Source organism: Ictidomys tridecemlineatus, chromosome 9 (assembly GCF_052094955.1).
Source record: "Ictidomys tridecemlineatus isolate mIctTri1 chromosome 9, mIctTri1.hap1, whole genome shotgun sequence".
Lineage (NCBI taxonomy): Eukaryota > Metazoa > Chordata > Mammalia > Rodentia > Sciuridae > Ictidomys > Ictidomys tridecemlineatus.
In genome coordinates this window covers 55,299,136-55,321,834 of record NC_135485.1, presented here as the reverse complement: position 1 = coordinate 55,321,834, position 22,699 = coordinate 55,299,136, and the positions used below count along the sequence as shown (strand labels likewise).

At 34.2% G+C, this 22,699-nt stretch overlaps 1 protein-coding gene and 1 pseudogene across 1 annotated transcript; one reads left to right on the top strand and one right to left on the bottom strand.

Annotated features, from left to right (window-relative positions):
* Positions 1–258: 258 nt before the first annotated feature.
* LOC101965856 (albumin) lies at positions 259–16,897 on the bottom strand. Its single transcript, XM_078021403.1, has 15 exons — positions 16,746–16,897; positions 16,014–16,071; positions 14,941–15,073; positions 12,798–13,009; positions 12,132–12,264; positions 11,260–11,357; positions 9,632–9,761; positions 8,543–8,754; positions 7,370–7,502; positions 6,158–6,255; positions 4,522–4,660; positions 3,699–3,922; positions 2,231–2,363; positions 1,555–1,623; positions 259–412 (listed from the first exon to the last, which is right to left on the bottom strand). The coding sequence occupies exons 1-14, from the start codon at positions 16,822–16,824 to the stop codon at positions 1,582–1,584; spliced, it is 1,824 nt and encodes a 607-aa protein (XP_077877529.1). The 5' UTR covers positions 16,825–16,897; the 3' UTR covers positions 259–412; positions 1,555–1,581.
* Positions 16,898–20,232: 3,335 nt separating this feature from the next.
* Positions 20,233–20,815, top strand: LOC144366441 (septin-2 pseudogene; annotated as a pseudogene).
* Positions 20,816–22,699: the final 1,884 nt, after the last annotated feature.

The window sequence follows — 22,699 nt, the reverse complement described above, 5'->3', positions numbered from 1 at the left end:
AGTGAGGAGGAGCCAGACTGTAAATGCCCTATCCCTGCCACAGGTGTTATTCTTTCATGATGTTAAAAGGCTATTTTGAATGTTTATAACCCATAACTCAGATGAGAATTAACTTTTCTTTTCATGAAGTAGCCTCTAAGGAACTAGAAGTCCTCTGCTGAAGTGGGGTGAGAGACAGAAAATTGAAACTTTCACAGATCCACAGAATTTTCAGGATGGAAACACACTTTTGGAAAATAACAGCCCTGGACCACAATATTCAATTCTTTTCATTTTTTATTAATTTCAACAGAGAGAAAAGAGGTCAAACATTGGAAAAAAGTTGTGTTTCTTAGAGTGTTGATTTTATACCAACAGAAAAGACAAACAGATGGATAAAGTCTTAGTCTCTTTCTCTTCTTCTCTGGTCAGGCTGAAAAACAAAAGGAGAAAAATAGAAGAGCAGTTTGTAAAACATCATATATTTTTCCAATCTGTTACAACTAATGCTAAATTGCTTCGATTGTCTTTCTAAAATTTCCACCAGCAGAAACAATTTAAACCTTCCAAAGCTTAGGTGGGTTTCTCTTCTGCGGGCAAGGGCACAGGACACACCAACATGCTGTGAAGTGCCCTCTTCTTCAATGGTTCTGCCAGACTCAAGTCAGAGGCCTCTATCACCACTCCTCAGGGCTATTTAGCACCTACTCTTACCTAAGTCATACCTAAACAAAAAATATCTGCTCAAATTTGGAACCCTAGGAAGAAATTTATTCCACTTAGGACTGAAACACATCACATTTGGGAATGACCAAATTTTTGGAGATACAAATTTGCTATTCTTTGGATGCACAAGTAGGTATTATTATATGGTTAAACAACCTGGTTTTACCAATACTTTTTTTTTTCAGTGCCGTTCTATTTTTTAAATACTGCTGCAAAATATTACACACACAGAAAAAAGTAAAACATGTTTATGCTTAGATGTATATGTTTTAAAGTGGGTGTTTTGTCATAAGAAGAGAAATTCTATTAAACTTAATATGTTGACACATTGGAAATTTAGTAGCACATTATTCATTCTATAGCACAAGTTCATATAGAATACATCCCTCATTGAATTATATTTAGGTTGAACCATGTGAATCCACTGATATTCATTGATATTTTTGATCTGCAAAAATGTTCTTTCATATGGTTCTAACACCTAGAGTCTCTGCTGGTGAGGCATCACTAGGATGACTGTGTACACAGTCACATATGTCAGAAGAGGACAATGGTTAATACTTTCTGGAATTTTGACTCCACTTCTTACTATCTTGGTTGTCCTTTAGATAGATAAATTATGTAACCTATTCTTTTATCTATGTGTCCATGTATTCATCTACAAATTGGGAATAACAAGAATACCCAACTCAGACATTATTTTGATAATTATATAAGTTCATTTATATAAAGAGCTAAGAGTATTGATTGGTGTTTGTCTATATGGCTCTTAACAAATGGTTAGTCTTCTTTGCTTTTTAATAATAATGATTATAATTACTTTTTTAATAACATAAAGCATATAGTTACCTGAGATGCTTGCGATTGTGATGTTTTTTATGCTAAGGCCGCTTGACTTGCAGCAACAAATTTGGGGCCCTGAATATAAAGAAATGACAGATGTTGGGAAAATATTAGCATTATCATAGAATACATAAAATAGCAGGTTATACCAAAAAAATAGGTGATATACAGTGATTGTATCTGCATCACCCCCTTTAATTCACATTAAACTACCAGGATCTCTTTAGGGAAGTTCACCAACAATCACCGTCCCCAAGAAAATAAAAATATATCTATTGTCAGGGTATAGGGGTGACTATTAAATGATTTAGATATTTAAATGTCCATTCCCACCTGAACTAACTTGTAAAATTCAGTCAAATGAGAAGACAGCAATTTGGGGGAAAATGTTTAGATTAATGCTTTACTTTACTGACCAAAACATTTTAGGCCTTATAAATATGTCTATCTATTCATACCAATTACAAATTGGAACAGAAGAGACATTACAAAAATTTAATAGTATGCCACGGTGCAGCAGGAGATAAAACCAAGAACTACTAAACTTATTTTGTAAGACAATTGTTCATAGAATAAGATCTCTGCTCCACGCATCTTTCAAAACCTAAGTCCCTGACCTCTGACCTGACCAAATGCACAAAAATGAAAGTTGGAAATATTAAAATGAAAGCAGCTCCAGCACCTCCTGGGAGAAGCAGGCATCCTTGTCGTCAGCCTTGCAGCACTTGTCTAGAAAAGCTACGAAATCCCCCATCACGGTTTTCAGTTGATCATTTGTTGCCGTGGGCTTGTGTTTCACCAGCTCAGCAAGTGCTCTGCATTTGAACAGAAAATGAAAGACACAGCAAGAAAAACTTAAGAATATAAGAAATATGAAGGATATAAGAATGGCACTTAACATTATAAACCTTGCAGGGCACTGTGGCGCACACCTGTAATCCCAGCAGCTCAGGAGGTTGAGGCAGGAGGATCACAAAGTCAAAACCAGCCTCACCAACTTGGGGGAGGCACTTACCAACTCAGTGAGACCCTGTCTCTAAATAAAACACAAAATAGAGCTGCGGATGTGGATCAGTGGCTAAGCACCCCTGGTTCAATCCTCAGTACCAAAACAAACAAAAGATTATAAATCTTGGAGCCAGGCAGTTCGGGGCTTGAGGCCAGGCATGCCATTCTAATTTTAAATGAGATTAATAAAATCCACTTCATAGGGCTGGTGGGAGAATCAGATAATCAGGGCAAATCACTCAGTGTTTTAGAATTTCAGCAGATCTCCAGAAAGTGTATGTTGTGGCATTTGGATATGGTTCAGATTTTATAAGCTATGCCACATTGACTTTTGTCGATAGTGAAGGGTTTAAAATAACCTCTAAATTTTTAAGACATTAAACGTCATTGAAAAATCTTCTTCTCTAAGAATCTTTGAAATTTTCCCTATTCAAAGTTAATTATGGGGAGATTATATGGGTTAAGATTTCAAACAAGTGGGAGGTGGTGTTTCCCTTTCATTGACATCTGAAAAGACAACAGAGACACAGAATGTGTTATGTGGGAATAATAAGTTTTGAAATATTATTTATAAGTATGGATCATGATTACAGGCCACCAGAGATGACAGCAATTTTCTGATACTAAAGTTCATGCTATGGTCACCTTTTGTAATAGCATTGAGAAGTTAAGCCTCAAAACTCACATTTCTAGATGTTTTCTGTTCAATTGCCATTCTCAAAAGTCACATCACAGGCTTTTCTCTCACCTGTGGGGTCACTCTAGAGCCAACTTAAAGTACCATTCATTCCTAGAAATAAATTCCCCTATGATTTCTACAACTAATTTGCCTCTGGATACAAATTCATCAGTTAAATGTTCAGCCTTTTCTCATGGACCTGGCCTATGATCTTATTCTACTGGGGTGTTCATCCACAATATCACCATGAATAGTTTGCAGATAAGAGTCTAATAATATAGTTTTTGCCCCCTAAGGGCAAAAAGCCATTCATTTTATTCTTGACAATTTTATCAACTTAAAAAGGCCAATACTTAAGTACATTACTCTAAGAAGTATAATCAGTACATGAGACAGTTTGCTCCTTTCAATTAATATTCTCTTCATCAAGACTACAAACATGTGATAATGAAATATTGCTCACGTTTGTTTCTTGATTTGTTGCTCAGTCTCTGGAAGTGTGCATATATCTGCATGGAAGGTGAATGTGTCAGCATGGACTTCTTTGGGAACATATGTGTCATCAACTGATAGAGCAGAAAAGCATGCCCGCTTGTTCACAAAGGACTCAGAGCAGCATTTGGTGATTCTCTCACTCACTGGATTCTTCTCATGCATCACACACACTGTGTTCAGGATTGCAGTCAGCTGAAGAACAGGGAGGAGAGCAGAAATTCAAAAGAGGCAAAATTGAAATTGTCCACGAACACTCCTTTTCCCACGCACCCAAAGTTGTGACATATTAAACTAGTAACAATAAATCCAAAGTTGACTGAGGCAACAAATGACTATTTTTGAAACTAAGCATAAGGGACTCTTTAACATGACTCTTTTACAAGTAAGTCTAGATGTCTCAATATTCTTAATACTTGAGAAAATAATTCATGAAAATAATTGGAGATGATATATCCTGACACATGTGTTAGAATAGGAAAGAAGTAGTCTTATACTGGTACATGAAACAGAGACACCTAAAAGTAAAAATTTAGGAAATACCAAAACACTGAAAATTCATGGATCCTTTTAAAAAAAACAAGTTATAACTTTCATATTTTAACTAAATTCTATGTTTTATAGTCCGGATATAGGTGATCAAGTTCTAACTGCTACTACCATGCACAGACACAGATATACCCCTGTTAGTCATGTACACACATGTTAGTCCACTCCTGCCTCTAAAAGTTACTTTTGTCAATTTCATAAGATGAGAATTCAGTATTAAAATTATTATATTTTAAAAGACTCACATAGTCTTCAACACAGGGCAATCTGTGTGATTCAGGAAGCTTACAGCACTTGGTGCCCACTCTTCCTAAGTTTCTTGAAGCCTCCACAAGAGTTGGAGTTGACACCTGGGGTGCTTTCTGAGTGTAACGGATTAGAAGTCTGTTTTAAAAAAAAAGGGGGGGGGGGTGGGCCATGTGTGTTTAGCCAAACAAGAAACTGTCTTTTTCTAATATAGTAGATCAAGCAGAGGAAAATCCATCCAAAATTAACTAATATGTCCTAAATAGCCATTCATCAAATTATGTTTGTCTATGTCAAGCACAGTGGTACAGGCCTCTAATCCCAGCTGCTCAGGAAGCTCAGGCAAGAAGATTACTTCAGTAATTTAGTGAGGGCCTAAGCAACTTAGCAAGACTCTATCAAAAAAAAAAAAAAATTAAAGTAGTAGGGTTGTAACTCAGTGGCAAAGCTCCTGTGTTCATCCCCAGTACCTGCCAACAAAAAATATCTTCATATTCAGGGTGATGGCTGAGTGTGTCAGAAAAAGACTTTGTCCTGACCAATCATTAAACATGGCTTTGAAGCCACCTGCACCATATAATAATGTTAGGATGTTTATCTACCTTAATATAATCCAGTGGCATTAATATACTTAATAATCATTGCATTATTAATATAATTAATAATCATTGCATCTTTGTTTCTTAAATTCTATTGAGAATGTAATGTAAATCAGGACGATGATAAATTTAAAATATATGGGTGAAAAATGGGAGGAAATATCCCTGTCTCAATAGGAATGGTGCAAGGATTAAACTGAAAGTGACATTGACAAGGCAATGAACCAGGCATGTTATCCAGCATGGAAGAATCACTTATAAAGAATCCCAATCACCATGTAAAGTCAATGTATGACTGTAATCTACTCAATGGAAGAATCTATATATCATTCACTATTGTTAGCCCTGAGCTATGTATATAAAAGAGTGCTAACTATGTATATAAACTGCACAATAAATTCCTACTATGTGTCCCTTCTTCTTTCTTGACTTTTCCTCCATACATAAGGGCCTATTAAATGGGGACCTTACTCCAGCATGTCCTTTTGTCTCTATCTTTTCTAGGGAGGGAAATTCCACAGGAAAACAAAGTCATGATCATCAAAGTCTAATGTACCTTCTGAACATCCACTCTTCCCACCGATAGACCAACAGGAATTCAATTTCCCATATTAGCTAAGTCCATATCTTTGGCATGTTTTTGTGTTTGGCATTTATATTACTTCTTGAACTACTGCTATTCAAGGCCTACTACTTCCTGCTCTGTAAAATGCTGCTAGGGTTCATTTACTCACAAACTATCCCTTAACCTCCAAGGAACATCTCCAGTTGATAGGCCAACATTTGGCACTAACCCTCCCAGCCTACATACTCCCAGTCTCAAAAGACCATTTTTTAAAACTGTACACAAATAGAGGCCTCCGCATCCCATCGACTATATTTTCTCTACTCTCCAGACTTTCTTGATAAAGAGAGTTTAGAAATATATGTGTATCTTTGCTATTAAAAGTCATATGCTAGGCAGCCTATATATGAAGTATTAAATAATAGCAAATTGGACAAGGAAAAAAATCAGCGAATAAATAAAACTACTTACGCATTTTGGAATTTATATTCCCCAAGCTGCTCATAGAGATCACAGTTTTGCTTGACTACATTCTGAGGCTCAGTCACAAGAGGCTTAAATTCCTCAAACTGGAACATAAAAGACTCCATTTATATATCCTTCTGAGGACCAGCTACCGGTCACTTTTTACCCCTTCCTTCTTTCTTCCCAAAACCACATGAGTAGATGTTCAGTGCCACATCTGTCACATCACATCAAATTGTTTCTCTTATTTGACAAGACTGTATAGTGCACGTAGTTAAGAATCTTCAGCCTCAGAGATCAGTGGCTGGCTTTGGAGCTAGGCCACCTGACTCATTTTCCAGTGGTGCAGCTTTACTTACCAGTTCTGAGATTCAGAATCCTCATCTTCACAATAGAGGTAAAAATAGTGCTCACCACCCAGAATTGCTCTGGGAATCAACTAAGCTAATGAAATTAAAATAGCACCTAGTACATAGTAAAAGGCCGATAAATGTTGGTCCTGAGTATTATTACTATCATCATCATCATCATCATCACTATTACTATTACTATTATTATTAGGCCATCTCTCCAGTTGCATCCGCAGCTCTCTGAGGAATGTTGCTCTTAGCATCAGTTGCAGAACGGTGCCTGGCATACAGCAGCTTCTTGGTAGAGGAAAGAAAGTCTTTCTCTGATTCTATAACAGTTTGGAAACCTTTAATATATACTAGTAGGCACCCTAAAATCCTCCAGAACAGGTGATTTCTAACTTATCATCATGTAAAACATTTCCTAAACCTTCTCAAAAAGATTTTAAAATATTCTAAAGAAATAAGTTTCATAACCTCCCTTAAGATCTTATCTCCAGTACTTGATATAATCTTGGGTCAGGTTAACTTTCTTTGTATCTAAGTTAAATCTCTTTTAATTGACATTTAAATTTACCTGACCTTATTTGGTTCTCAGGAATATGGAAAACAAAGAAAGGATGGCCAAGATTTTGTGAAATTAGAGATTACTAACTTCATAGCTTTCTTTTCTAGATCAAATGTTCTAAAATTTATTAACCATTCTATATAAGGCTATTTTCCCTAAGATGTTTAAGAGCACAGAATTGAATCCATCTCAAGAAAATATGTAAATTATACTATGTCTCTTTCAGTCTTGTATTGTTTTTCTTTCTCATTATTAGAATCAGCAAAGAGCTGTATTCTTCTTTCCCTGCAGGACACCTACCACTTTGCCATGGCATGCAGGAGGATCAGCTTCAGCACAGCACTTCTCGAGTTTGGCTTCATAAACCTTGGCAATTCTCAGCAGCAAAAGGGAACCATACTCAGGGTGCCGTTTTGCATATTCATTCAAAAACCTAAATAAGAGGAATATAGATTTAGTTGTACCAACGAGCAAGAATGTGTACATAAATAACTCCAAGTGTAACTAAAATTCCCAGGGTCTGAATTTGACTAAACCCCATGTAGTGAAGTTTATTGGCAAAGGACTTGGGGTTCTTCCTGTGCTCAATTTCTGGTTCTGCCATTTATTTTACTCTATTACATTAGGCAACATATAAAGACTAGTTTCCTCCTCTGTAGATTGGGAATGATAATAATACTCATCTCATATATTGGGTTATGAGAAATACATGACACAATGTGTGCAAAACATATATTGCCTGACACATCTTAAATATGTCAGGAATTGTACCTGTTATTATTATGTATGTGTAATTTTATTTGGATTACATCTAAAAAGCATTTCACTAGACAGAGATTTATTCTTAATTTTTTTCCTCTTCATATGACAGAAATCTTATACAATACATCATTTTATTAAATATTATTTAGGTGCAGAAAAAAATACTGTAATCCAACTATAAAAAACGTAAAGCTGGTCATCATTCTTGTTGATCATATGTAATCATTTGTTATTTACCTGCCCTATCATACTACTGAGCTTTTGGTCTTTTCATTCAGATACGAAACACCTAATGTCAAATTCTATACTTTTTCTATACATATTTGATGCCAACATACAGATGGATAGAGATGATAGGCAATATATGTTCACATATACTTTATATATTTTAAAAATACCTGTTTAATAATAATTAAGCAAATAAATGTTATATACTTAATTTGTATACATACAGATATTTCTAGAGATATTCCCAGAGATATCCTAAGGATTAACAAACACTGAGCTTTTACCATGTATATATACTGAATGACAATGTTTGAAATTAATTAATTGTTTGAACCTTTAAAGACTGGGAGACAATGGGTTGAAAGAGCATCCTGGGTAACATGGAAACAGTAGTAACTCCAAAGGAAACCCTAGCATATTCTTCCTAGATCATGATCTTGCTAAATCAAGCACTATGAAAGGGTAATTCCTTATCTAACTTACGTGCCCAAGAAGATATCTTTTGCCTCAGCATAGTTTTTGCAAACATCTTTATCCTCAGCATAAACGGCTGTTAGTTCTGATAAGTTATCAGGCTTGTCATCTTCCAGCTCAGCGAGGCAGTGACTTTTTTCCAATGGGGGCTTAGCACAACATTCTCCCACTTTCTTGGAGATTGTGTCTTGATTATTACACATGTAATTGGAAAGCTTTATCTGTGAGGAGGTCAACAATTGTTCAACATAAATTGGCATTGCTACACTTTCTCTTCAGACCATTGTGATGTTGCAGAACAAGTTCACTATATTCCAAGGCCGTTCATTCACAACCAATGTGGCTTCAATGAACACATATCCTCAGTCAGTGCTTCTGAGCCTGGAGCCTCTTAACTACTAAAACATATGTACTTGATCCCAAAAGTCAAGGTAGGAACCAGTTGTCATTTATTTGTTTATTATAATTAATTAATCTCAGCTACTTATTAATTTCATATTTCCACTGTTGAGGAATTTAAGTTTTTTTAAATTAAGATCCCATGCTATTTTTTCAAATATTGCCCTCAAATTCATTTTGAAACCAAATAACTAAGTAAAGATTTTAACAAATGAATCAAGATCACAGTCATGGGTCTTATTTGTGTGTGTGTGTGTGTGTGTGTGTGTGTGTGTGTGTGTATCTTAAATTTCCAGGAAGTGTCATGATAGCTCAGGATTCTGATATATGGTCATTATTTTTGATCTTTGAAAAAAGGGAGACAATACTACAAATTTGGGGAAAGAGATTATATTTGGGAAAACACTTAATGAAAGGAGACAACATAGAGGGGGAAAAATGCTTCATTTCCAAAGGTCTCTTGAGATAATAGCCCTTCTTCAAACCCACTTTTCCCCAAAAAATATCTTAGCACTGACTTGCAGCTGTCCTCTTTCAGTTTCAGCCTAGATTCTCAGAGTACGACTGAAAGAGGTTACAAATGGGTGAAAAACTTTTTCAGGTGATTTAGTAACTGACAATTGTCCTAGTTATGCTAAGTACATTTATTCTACCAACTTAAGCATGTAAGCTACAAAAGGAAAATTAATGGCTCTTTACCCTGTCATGTATATCTTCAAGCAGATCACCATCACAGGATTCCTTGTTCATTTTTGTAATATCTGTTGCCATCTTGGTAATTTCTGTAAAATCAGCTTGGGTATATTGCCGGCTTAGACGAGCTACTAACCTTAAAAAAAAAATCCCCCCATCAATACATTATAATCAGGCAGTAACTGATGTGAAATTCCTATGAAAACTCCACTTATAACAAAGAATTCAAGACAGACTAACACATAGAATTATTTTTTAAGTCATTGGTTATTTTAATGTTAGAGCTGAACCAAATGGTCATCTTTTTGCCTATTTTCTTAAAATTATTCATTGTATAAGTGTGTGATGAATGGAAAGTTGATGATTCATAAAATCAGCAATCAAAGAGGAATGCTGAAAGGGGAAACAGTATGAGGAGCATCAGGTATGGAGTCCTGATCTGTCTTCCTAATGTGACTTCATATCTTCTTAGCAGTAAAATCCTAGGCAAGTTACTTAACTTCTCTGAACTTTAGCCTTCTCAGTGTCACAACATCATGCTAAATGGAAGGACTATTTTGAAGAATAAATTATACAATGCATGTGAAAATATTTTATAATCTGGGAAATATCACACAAACTCCAGTTGCCTTTTTCATTTATTTTTTCCCTTCCTGCCTGACTACTAAAGTTCTTCAAGAAAATTAATTTCATTACATCTACATAATGAGGGAGTTTTTATTAAGCATACTTTTACCAATAAATTGATCCAGCACAGCCTCTAAATTCTATGACAGGATATAAAAGGCTAATGTCATCATTCTTCCCAAAATCCTTTTAGGACTGTCTAAATGCTGTAAGAAGACTTCTTTCTCAGAACCAGTCATTGCCTGCATAAAGTGTATTTTTTTTAAATTAGAGGTATTTTGTTTATCAATTTTGTTTTGTTTTATGGTTTTTATGGTAGGAATGATAGGCAAAGATAATTCAATTGAGAGTCTCTAGAGAGCATGCATAATAGCTACTATTTTAATTTTAACTTCTATTAATTACATTGATTCATTGTTGACTGACAGGTAAAGGATTGGAAGGGCAGGTAATATTTTCCTTAGTTCAGATACTGAAGAATGTTCACAGACCAACTAAATACTATACAAACAAAGACACAGGCAAAAACACGAGATTGAGAATAGAGTTGGAGCTATGTGAAAACTACAAGTAGTAACTGTGGCTTAATTGTGACTGAATTTAATTATCAGGACATAACAAGAGGAGTAGACACCTTCAGGTCATTGTGGGAAAGAATAAAATTAAATAAAAGATACTGACTAGAGTTCTGTAAAAGAAATAGATGATTAGTGTAAGATTCCTATTCTACATAAACAAATAGAATTTATGTGATTTCTTTTTAGGACAAAAATGATTATGTATTCCAAATTCTTTAACAACTTAGAAAAATAAGACAAACAATGTCAACTTCTTACTCATTTTCTGGATTTCAACTCTATTAACTCTCAACCTTTTAGATAACAACGACAACAAAATATATCTGTAAGGATTGGGAGAAATGACACATAAATATATACTTTTGTCAATGGAACCATTATCATTTTTACATTTTTAAAAAGATACAAGTTGTGTTAAAAAATATTTACCATGCTTTGAAAGCTCTTTCACCGAATTTCTCAAGAATGCTACACTTGAGTCTATCTTTGGCAGAATAAAACTTTGTTTTCATCCTCAAATTCTCAATCTACAGAAAGAAAGCAAATTGAAAAAATATATATAGAGAAAATAAAACTTCTGTACAAAATACCACTTCATAAGCCCAGATAAGACTATGCCACATTCATTCTACATTCCCAAGTACTCCCTTTGGGAAATAATTATTTTACTATGTAAGAGGAAAAATTAGTCTGGTAAAAACAGAGGACTCTATGTAGTTAAAACCCAGCATGGACACATTGCCAGAGAAAAGGCTTCTGAAAAAAAAGTGTACACTAATTCCCAGGTACATATAATTTAGCTGAGTTCTTAATTTTGTTTATAATTCGTGTAGGTTCCTCCTCTACAACATCAACAAACTCCGCAGAGAACAGAATGAGACACACAATAAATACTTAGGAAAGGAATAAATGAGCTCTTGATTCTAGTTACACTAATATTCTCGACTTTGAATTCTCTCTCCAACAAAAAGTCTCTTAGGAAAAAAACCAAAACACTGTGGGCCCTTGCTGTGCAATTACACTTCACTATAGAGATTCCCAGAATAAAGAGGAGCAGGACATTTAACTATGTGCACAGTGATTCCCTCCATCAGATCAGCAATGGTAAAGCTCAGAAGGAGGATGGAAGCCTAGGAGAAGCCTTCAAAGAGAATAAAACTTCTTGGGGGAACATAAGAGTAAGGAAGGCTGTTTGGAACGTGTAGGGAACTTTCCTCAGGCAATTAAGCTTTTCTAAATCTAGCCACAAGATGTTCAAAATCTGAGGTGGCACTATGAACTGGTTCTTTTGGGGAGAGTACCTTTGGTGTCAGGCATTCTCCTTTGTCAGCAGCTTGACAGCATTCTGTCAGATAGCTTTTATACTTTTCAGTCAAGTGAATGAGTCCTGCGCCACCGAGGTAAGGTTGTCTTCTGGCAGCTTCATATAAAAAACTATTAAAAAAAAGATAACAAGAAATCATTTTTCCATACCACATAACATTACAAAAACAATTATAATCAACATTCTTCCAAGAGCTTCCAAAAACCCAAAGACAGGTCATTTACCATTAAAGCTTAATGTTTGCCTCATTGTCTTGTCTTAGTCATTCTTTAAATCATTGAAAAGAGAGGTTGAATTTGTGAAGTTTGTATATGTAAATCACATATATATGGTCAAATGGAGTGATCTAATATTGCTGACTAAAATGAAATCAATTCTGAGAATAACTGTATGTTTTCTCAGAATCTTATCAAACATGCATGTTTCAACGTTTCATATGGATCATACCCTGTTTCAAGATCAAACAACTTTGATCATATTTTTCGTTGTGTAGAATTTTGAGCTATGAAATATTATTCCTTTAAAACTCATCCTTAGAGCAAAACTTGCAAGTCAATGTTGGAACTGGTGAGTGGTATGGTCTTTATTATAATGAGTATTGACTTATTCCTTAATTTTTAATTTTGAAACATAGATTACTTACTGTCCCAAAGCCTTCTGCTCACTTTCTTCAAAGGAGGTGCACAAAGCTTCAGGATGTTTTAGATCAAGTGCAGGGATGTTAGGCATTTCTTCTTTGTGCTTTACAAGGCAATGGAATCTCTCAGCATCTTGTTTAGCACAGCAGTCAGCCATATCACCATAGATATCACGAAGACTGGCAATTGAGCATGTTTTCTCTCCAAAGATAGTGTCCTAAATGAAAGAGAACACTCTTCATTTTTCTGGGCAGGACTTTATTTTCTTTATTGCCAAAAAAGAGCATAAAAATGTAACATACTGTTAAAGCTTGGTGAAGAAATCATCTATATTGCACATATGTATGGTATATCATATATTGAAACATCCCAGGGAACCCCATGAATATGTTTTATGTATGAAGTAGAACATAAATTTAAATATTAAAAAATTTTTAATTAAATAAAAAATTTTAAACCTATCAAAAAAGGAAATTGTATAAGAAATTACTTCCCCCATTAAATAAATCCCCTTGATTTGGCTACCTCTGTGAAATTGTCATAACAATCAACTGCCACAATATTACTTATGATGAATAAAACTGAAGGACAAAAAGAGAGTTGATGGCTCTAAAGAATGTTACCTTTCTCTGCTTCTTACCCATCACTAGGGAAAGTAGCCTATAGTGCAGCAGGTGAATTCATCTTAGGGAGGAAATACTCAGATACTTTCTCATTTAATCTGCTTCTTTTTGAGAGACTCAACTTTTAAGTAGATACCATATACAAGTTGAGGAGTAACATAAATCTACTACATATTATTACTGCATTAAAATATACAATTTTTTCATTCTAGAAATATTTCTCTCAAAGTATTTCATTCATTGAGTAATTCCTTTTTTCCCTCATTCATTGTTATAAGTAAATATAACCATATGGAAAATTCACTGGTCTAGACAGAATTTATTATTTTTTTAAATGCACTTTTAAAAATTCATATGTAGAACTAAAAAATTGGGGGAAGTAAAATTACTTATTCTTAAACAATGAGAGATGTGTCCAGAGAGAAACAAGAAGAGGAAAAGGTCCACTGACAATATGAACCTTGTCCTTAAAGAGGCATATATAGATTGAGTGGTGAAAGAAACATAGACCTCTTATTTTGAAGATGTATTTGGAAATAGCAAATATTCAAGTTCTTCAAAAGAATTTTTAAGTACATTTTTTAATTTTATGTAAAAACATTAATAACCCTAAAATGATGAATAAATAACTATAACTATTATTTTGCCCATAGCATAGAAATCTGTTGGTGCTTTCTGGAAGTAAAAATCATGCTATTACCTCAAAGAGATATTAGACTCTTGTATTCAGTTGGGTATTATTTACATTATTTAGTCAAGGTATGGGAATAACTGAAGTGTCCATCAACGGATAATAAATGGATAAAGAAAATGTGGATGCATAAAGAAAATGTAGTATCTATATACAAGGGAATACCATTCATCCTTTAAAGGAAGGAAATTCTATAATTGGCACTAATGCAGATGATCTTTGATGACATTGTGCTAAGTGCAATAAACCAATCACAGACATACAAAGATGGATGATTCCTTTAATATGAGGTATCTGAAATAGTCAAATTCACAGAATCAAAGAATAAAAAGATGGCTGCCAAGAGCTAGGGAAAGGAGGGAATGGGGAGTGACTAATCAAATGGCATGATTTCACTTAAGCAAGATGAATAAACTGTAACAATCATCACAAATAACATATTTCACACATAAACTTTTAAGAGGATAGAACTCCTGTCAAGTGTTCTAACCCCAATAAAATAAAGTTAATAAATACACAAAGATACATTATAACTATTAGCCTCTATAAAAAGAAACCAAACTTCTTGAAAACAGATTGTTACAAATCACAAATTGTCATTTAAATACACAGTGACTATCAGTGTGTTTTCTCAATGAAAAAATCTTATTAAAACTGTGGGCATACCCACAATATCTGTGTCCATGAATAAACAGTGAATGACTTATCAGTCCATATGAAACTTTTGAGTATAGCTTACAAATTCAGTCACTTAATAATAATGTTTTAAAAGAATCTTTCCTTTGAAATACTCATAATAAAGAAAAAGAAAGAATCCTCAAAATCAGAACTTACAAGTGGTTTGTTACAATCTGCCCCTGAATTATCAGCAACACATGCTTTTGCCAAGTCAGTCACTTCAGTTGTGAATTTTGCAAGGTCATCATATGAGGTCTTTTGGAGATACTCAGAAAAGGTAGCAAGTACCCTAAAACAAAAAACACAGAAACATGTAGCACAATAAAACTTTAACATAAAACAGCTTGCTATACTAGAGAGCAAATCACTTATGTGTCTACAATCTATGTTTCTATATCTTTCTTATAATTAACCAGAAAGCCTATTCATATGAGGTATTATCTAAGACCTAATCAGGCACATGTGGCTTCCTAGGTAGGAAGGATAGTATTTCAGCCATGTTCTAAAGTGTATGGGTTCATGTCAGTAGAGACACATACATAGGGCAAACTAGAAAACTGTATACCAAATAGATTTAATTGTTGAGACTGAGCTTTGCATAAATCCTTTGAGTTATTTAAAATGAAAAAAAAACCCCACATACCTCATTTAATTGGGCTGTAGGATTGTAATGACCTTTAAAAAACAGGCTATTTTCTAAATTTTTACTAGATTAAAAAAACATTAAAATGTTTCCAAGAAACCCCAGAACAATTTGGTATGTAAAAGGAAGTTAGTAAGTGAGCTGCCAAAGGAACCATGCATTAGTCTTCCCATCACTGTTCCAGAGTTTCTGGGTAGTATGAGAAGTCTAGATTTTAACTGTTCAATACAGTAGCCATTAAACACATGTGACTATATTTTTAAAATATTTACATTTAACTAAAATTCTATTTAAGTTTAAATCAATTAAAATTTACATACTTAAATGCAATTTAACTAAACTTTAATACAATTTTGACATTTTATTCCTCCATTACACTTGCCATATTTAAAGTACTCAACAGCCACGTGTGGCCAGTGGCTACCACATTAGACAGATACAGAATATTTCCATCAGTGCTGAAAATTCTATGGAGCTGCAATGCTATGGAATCTGGACCCTGTTGATAGGAGAATATAACACCTTTAGTGTATTAACCAATGTGAATCAGAAACATTAAATTTGACTCTTCCATATTTTAACTTACAGGGCTTTGAATTGTGGCTCTTCCAATTCTTTAAACAGATCAATAATCTCACTTTTGCCTAGGGGAAAAGGAGAGAAAAAAAAACACAATATGTGTTTAAATATTAAAGGAAACAATGAATTAGATTCTACCATTTCTTTTCATTGAACTTAGGTTATTCATTGCTTCAAAATATTGGATTCTCATTATTGCAGAAAGTCTTAGGATGATGAAGTACATATTCTTTATTTACAGAAGAATTATTCAATCAGTAAGAATATTATTTTAAATATTAATAAATTTATTTTCTAACGTGGGTAGGATCTAATGCTCTTATAGTGCCTATGAACAGCAACTGAGAAGAAAATCTAAAAGTAAATACAAATGGAAATCCTACTTATATTATTAATAATACAAGAGTTTTTCTGTTCTACATAGAGCAAGGTCCATTAGGTAGGCCTTGGAGATAGTGGTGAATCCTATCTTCTTCTCTGTTCTATGAAGTTTAAGTCACTCTGCCTGGCATTTCTTTATAGAGAAAAGAAATTACTTTCACTAAGTAATTCTCACCGTGTTGTTTCTACTTAAGATATTCGAACCACATTAATTAAATAACCACATAAGCATTCACAAAAACAAAAGAACATCACATTCTAGATATAAATGTTAAAAGGAAACTTAATTCAGGATGCAGGGCTTACTGAAACTTTTCCTAGGGAAAAAAGTTGTACAAAGGAAAAAATGAATTCTTACCTGCTTCTCGACGAAACACACCCCTGGAATAAGCAGAGCTGAAGAGAAAGAGAAGGGAAATGCAGGTTACCCACTTCATTGTGCCAAAGGCTTGTGGGGTTGATAGAAAAGGTAGGATGAATGCAGGGAAATTAGCCCTAATATACTTCTTTAGCCAATAATTGTAGATTATTAACTAGACTCATCTTTGTATTTCATTGGCTCCCAACTGATTACAAAATCATAAGATTCTTGCCAAAAAAATTGTTTGACTAAATCCCTTGCATATGTTTGCCATCTGGAACTGTTTTCTCCATGACACTTTGTCAATTTATTAAAGTTATGTAAAACACCTTATCAAATTTTACATAACAGTTTAAACGATTTGTACCTATTATTCATTACCATGTTCTTTATCTGCTATTTCCCATTTGAACATTTTGGTTTGTGATGTTTGCAAAAATGCAACCAACCCAATGATTCTCCTTGGAAATAAGACATATTAAATAAAAGTTAAGATCCAAATTGCATCTACTACTATTAATTCCAAGTATGCTATTTATCTAAAAGTAATGAAATATTTATATGCACAGACATCTTATAGGGCTTCTATTTCTTTTGAAACCATCTGGAAAAAAAAGTCTTATTTTTGCCTCAAACACAAATTAGGAGAAAAGCATAGAAACAGTAACAACTAAAATAGATATTAATAAGTTCAATGTTTCCATCCTAGCTATGGCCTAAAAAACAAGCCTAAACTAAATAACTTAACTAAATAACTGAGTCAGTCAAAATGCCCCTGACACGTACAGGTACAGAAAATAATAAGAATACTCAAGAGACACTTTATAATGAAAGAAATATATTTTCTATGACCTTACTTTAAATAGTTATGCACAGAAGAGCCTAGAATAGATGAGAGAGACCGAGGAGTTTTTATTGATTTGTTTCTGTTTTTGTCTTTGTTTCAGTGACCAAAGGAGTTCTGAAAGGCAATACCAGCCTGGTCTTTCAGGCCAAAAATGAACAAAAGTTAAAGAAGATTTGCTCATGAAATTATTTCCATTGGAGAAAACTACTTTTTAAAAAGCCAGAAAACTTATATTGGAAATGAAAAAAGGAAACTGATCTGAACTTCTAAACAGAGAAGATAATTCTTTCTTTGATAAATTATGAATTGTTCTTTTAATCTCCTCCAAGGAATGGGTGATAATTATTTGAAGTGGCCAAACCTAGCCTTTTCCTCATGTGAGCCCAGATATATAAGCAGGCATGCAATCACATCACTGAATATAATATTCATATTACTAATTCACAAATTCAGGCCTTTGTCACTCACATATATACTTTATGCATATTTTTTATTTAACAAACAAAAAGAATAATATCTATCTACTTGATATTGTAATAAGTTATTATGCAATACAATGATAAATATCAAAAACCTTTAAAAATGATTCATTATGATAGAGTAGGAACTTTGAATGGATTTTTCTATATTTAATAAAGATTCAATATCTTTAAAATATAAAATGACAATACCTGAAATAATCTTTCCTTAACAGTTCCAATATGGTGGTTTGCATGCATGCATCCTTATTAATGATTATTTGATAATTGAGAAATTAAAATACATAATTCTTAACATTATCTCCATGCATAAATTTTATCTTAGTTAATAAGAAAATTCTGAACATTTGTGTTTTGTAGATTCTCAAAGTAAGAATTCCTGCCTTTTTCTCTGAAAATCCTGGTGTGAATTCTGCATGTACATTTGTATTAGGAGTAATAAAGCCACATCATTGTTGGTTATTTATAAATATCCTATTCTTCAAATTTTTAAACTTTATATTTAGTAAATCATCAGAGAACTTTGGCATGAAGGTAAATGCAAACATTTAAACTAAAAATTTTAAATATGGTTTAGAGAGTCTAAATTCCACCTAAATAGAATAAAATAGCTTCAATAATTATTAAATGTTTTCTTATGTTTATTGGAGAGGTTAAAAATAGAGAGTAGTTAGAAAACTACTTTATTTGGAAAGTATAATTGTGTGCTAATCACTGAGAAGAGAAAAAAATATCCCAATTGAAAAGCAAATATAACTGGAAATAAACCTGAGCCTTTATTCCTTTTGTCCTTTGTTTTTCATTCCTTTTAACAAGGTGGAAAAGGCACTGGTTGAAAGAACATGATGTATCTCATTAGACTAGTCTCACTTCCTTACCACCTCAATCATAACCTTAAACTTATACCTTCAACCCACTCTGGGATTCCTCAAGCTTCTCACAGAGTCATTCAAACCAGGCTTGCGCCCAACATGGAAATCTGCTTGGCCCAGACTTATGCCATATCCCTCCGGGAGAGATTACTACTCATGGATTTCCTCTTGGAAATAAAGTGAAACAGAGACATGAAACATGACAACAATACCTCGTAATATCCTTGGTATTTTAAGGGAATTTCTAAAACAACCATTGAACTTATAGTCATTCCAAAAAACCAGGAAATTTGGATTTATTTAGAGAGAAAACAAGGGAAAGTATCTTTTCCTAGCATTCATTCAAGATACAATGTACATATGCAGACCCCACCTATCATGAATGGCCTGAAGTATTTTCTAAAAATACATAATAGTAGAAGAGTGAAAGATTAAAGAATCAGAGTAACTTAGGGAAACATAAGAATTTTAATTTCATATTCACTAAAGAAGATATATCTCCTAATAAAAATTAAGACAGTTGCTCAAAATGTATAAACTTATACAGGCTTTTCCAATGCAACTAAAAATTATAATCCAAATATCAATTTTTCCCATATTACTCCCATTAACCCTAAGATGTCTCCAAAATATCCACTTGGATTAATGAGAAATATAGAATTTGCTGAAGGTGTTTGTAGGGATGAGAAAGAGAAAAGTTTACACCACAAAATCAAGATAGAGGGGCAAGCCCATGGTGTAGTCAATATTCACCTCTTCTTTAACTGATCCACTAAGAGAGGAAACATTATGAAAGGTATCTAAGTAACAACTAGCTCGACTTATATATCCAAAAATGGCTGCACTAGATTTGCAATATTCCCAATCAAGTTCATGGAAAATGAGTGGGAAAAAAATGTGCAGTTCACAATAATGATGTTCAAGTCTAGGAAATCAACTCTTATCAACAACCTATATCTTACAGATCTCTGCCCAGAAAGAATCATGCCTGAGGCTGCACAGAAAATTGAAAGAACTGTCCAAATTGCAGTTTCAACTTTTGAGATTGAAAGGAGGTCAGGAGGGACTCAGGATTTGCCTTACACTAGTGAACACACCCAGCTATGGTGATGCCATCAATAGCAGAAATTATTTTAAGAAGATTATCTCCTACATTGATGAGAGTGTAAAGGGTACCTGCATGAGAAGAGGAGCTTGAGTAGATAGCACATCACTCATAACCTAGACTATTGTTGCTTTTGTCTTATTTCACCATTTGGAAAGTTAAGCCCTTAGAAGTGACATTTATGAAGACAGTGCACAATAAGCTGTGCCAGTCATTGCAACAGCCCCCACTCTCACTCTAAAGGAACTGGAGTGGTTGAAAAAATAAAACAGGTTGCTGGATGAACTGAATAACAGCACCAAGATCCATCACTCACCTAATGAAGAGTCAGATGAAGATATAGATTTTAAGGAGAAGACTAGACTTAAAGTCGGTTTCCTGCCCTCTGTGGTTGGATCCAGTCAGTTGATAGAAACCAAGGGCAAGAAAATCAGAAGCCACCTCCACCCATGGGTACTGTGGAGGTGGAGAACTCAGAACACATCTTTCTGGAGCTGAGAACAATTTGCATCATCCATATCCTGGATCTCCAGTGAGTGAGCCAGGGCCTTCACCACAAAACCTCCATTCTGTGAGGCTCAAAAGAGGAGGCAGCAAAGTGGAGAACTACTGCCTGAATAAAAGCCACATATTGCTGGAAAGGAAGCTGAGCTCTGTCACCACAAAAAGGTGATTGCAAGGATGCAGGCACTCTAGATGCAGGGCAGGGATGGCCAGGTGGGGACCTGGGATACCACACACTAAGAAAGAAGAAAACACCCTAAATTAGTGCTAGAGCTCTGAGTTTTCATGAGATTGTTGGACAGGTACCCATCCACATTTTCCTCTGTCTGAATTTTAATTTTCTTTCTTTCTTTCTTTTTTTTTTTTTTTGTTGTTGTTGTTGTTGTTTTTGTTTTTTTTAGCTTTAGATGTGGTGGGTTTCCCCCTCCCACCGTAAAGTGCTTTTAACATTTGCATTTTACTGCTATGTTACATTTTATATTTTGGAAGGTGCTCTTTCATTTTCTTCTTCCTTAGCTAATCACCAATGTTAGAAATGATTTCCAAGAATCAGTCAGAATGTATAGTTCATGTTGAATTTCTTTGATATAACTGGTCTAATAATTACATTTAGAAGCATTCTTAATTTACATCTAGAAGATTCAGACTTACCCACAATGCTCCCGTGAGAACTATATCTGGTGATATAAAAACCTGTTTTAGGGCTAGGGTTGTAGCTCAGTGGTAGAGCGCTTACCTAGCATGTGTAAGGCACTGGGTTAGATCCTTAGCACCACATAAAAATAAATAAATAAAATAAAGTTATTGTGTCTATCTACAATTAAAACAAATATTAAGAAAATAAGCCCTGCTGATTTGGTACAAAAATTATTTACTTATTAAGTTACACCATGTGGAGACAATTGACTTGCTCAATTTTATGTTTATATACAACATTCAAAACCAGTTTTGCTGCTAGAACAATACCATTACTTCATATATACATATGCACATTTGTTAGTGAAAAAAACAAAATTATCTGAGGTAAATGTCTACATTTAAATAGCTTTTTAAAACACACTTTGAGGCATAAATTTTAAGAAATCTCCAGATTCTCATACCACTGTGCAGAGTATATACCACAAGCCAATTTATTTAGTGTTCTCCAGTAATACTGCTGTTACTGTGCTATGGAGAAAATCAAAGCAGCTCTGAGCTCCAGCTTTCATACTGCAATTATGTCTGCAAACTATTTTTACTCAACTAAATTAGAAAATAATTTTTAAGAAAAATTGGCAATTTATCTCTTTAGAAAGCATCTTTTTTTTTTTTTTTTTTGTATTTCATACTGCACTTTAATGCCTTTTCTGTATCTGCAGGTGTACAAGATCCACCTCAGCAATGGAAAATTGAGGTCCATTGGTAGGCATGCCCCCTGAACCTAGTCTTGTCACTGATCAGGGTTCCTGCTTCCAAGCCTCCAGATATTGAAGCCCAGATCCCTACCAGTTTTCTGTGTCTTGGATTTTCTCTAACTGTTCCCTTTTGGAATAATTTCTCTGTTAGGAGGAAAATAGCAATGATCACTTTTAAATGACAGTGCAGACTGTCTCCTCTATTTTCAGCCACTGTCGTTTTCTCCTTTTGTGTAGTACAATTTTCTTTGTGTAGATGCAGAATGAAAAACATTTCAAATCTGTAGCCTAAGCTATCAACAGCAGTCAAAGCTGCTCCTGGTCTGTTTTCTGTGTACTATGGTCTTGTCCTTCCGCTTTCCTGCCCTTTCTTCCTCTGTCTCCCTGTGACACATTTCAAGGGTCACTTTTCTTTTTTCTTTTTCTTTTTTTTTTTGTAATCATTTATACTAATGTTAGGAAACCTGACCACAGAGAGGGCCCACAGAAAGGAGACAACTCATTAAGAGGAGGCAAGTGCTGGGTCAGTGCTATCATTTTGAAATGGAAAAAAAATGCTTCATTCAAGAATAAGAAAGCAATTCTTGTTTTTGCTGCTGTTTTGACCAGAAAAATATAAAATGAAGTCAGTGTTGATCAAGAAATATTATTTACAAAAATGTACTACAGAAAACAATCTGCCATTCTAACTTTGCCCCTTCACTGTTACGTAATTGTGAATAGTCAAAGACTGTATGTTTACACTCAGTG

Bases quoted from the DNA above. Each gene is read 5' to 3' on its own strand.
- LOC101965856 (XM_078021403.1), bottom strand. From the start codon at position 16,824: ATGAAGTGGGTAACCTGCATTTCCCTTCTCTTTCTCTTCAGCTCTGCT. The intron at 16,072-16,745 runs GTAAGAATTCAT...CTTTTCCCCTAG, and splicing joins TGTGTTTCGTCGAGAAGCAG to GCAAAAGTGAGATTATTGAT. The intron at 8,755-9,631 runs GTAAAGAGCCAT...ACCTCCTCACAG, and splicing joins TTGAAGATATACATGACAGG to ATAAAGCTTTCCAATTACAT.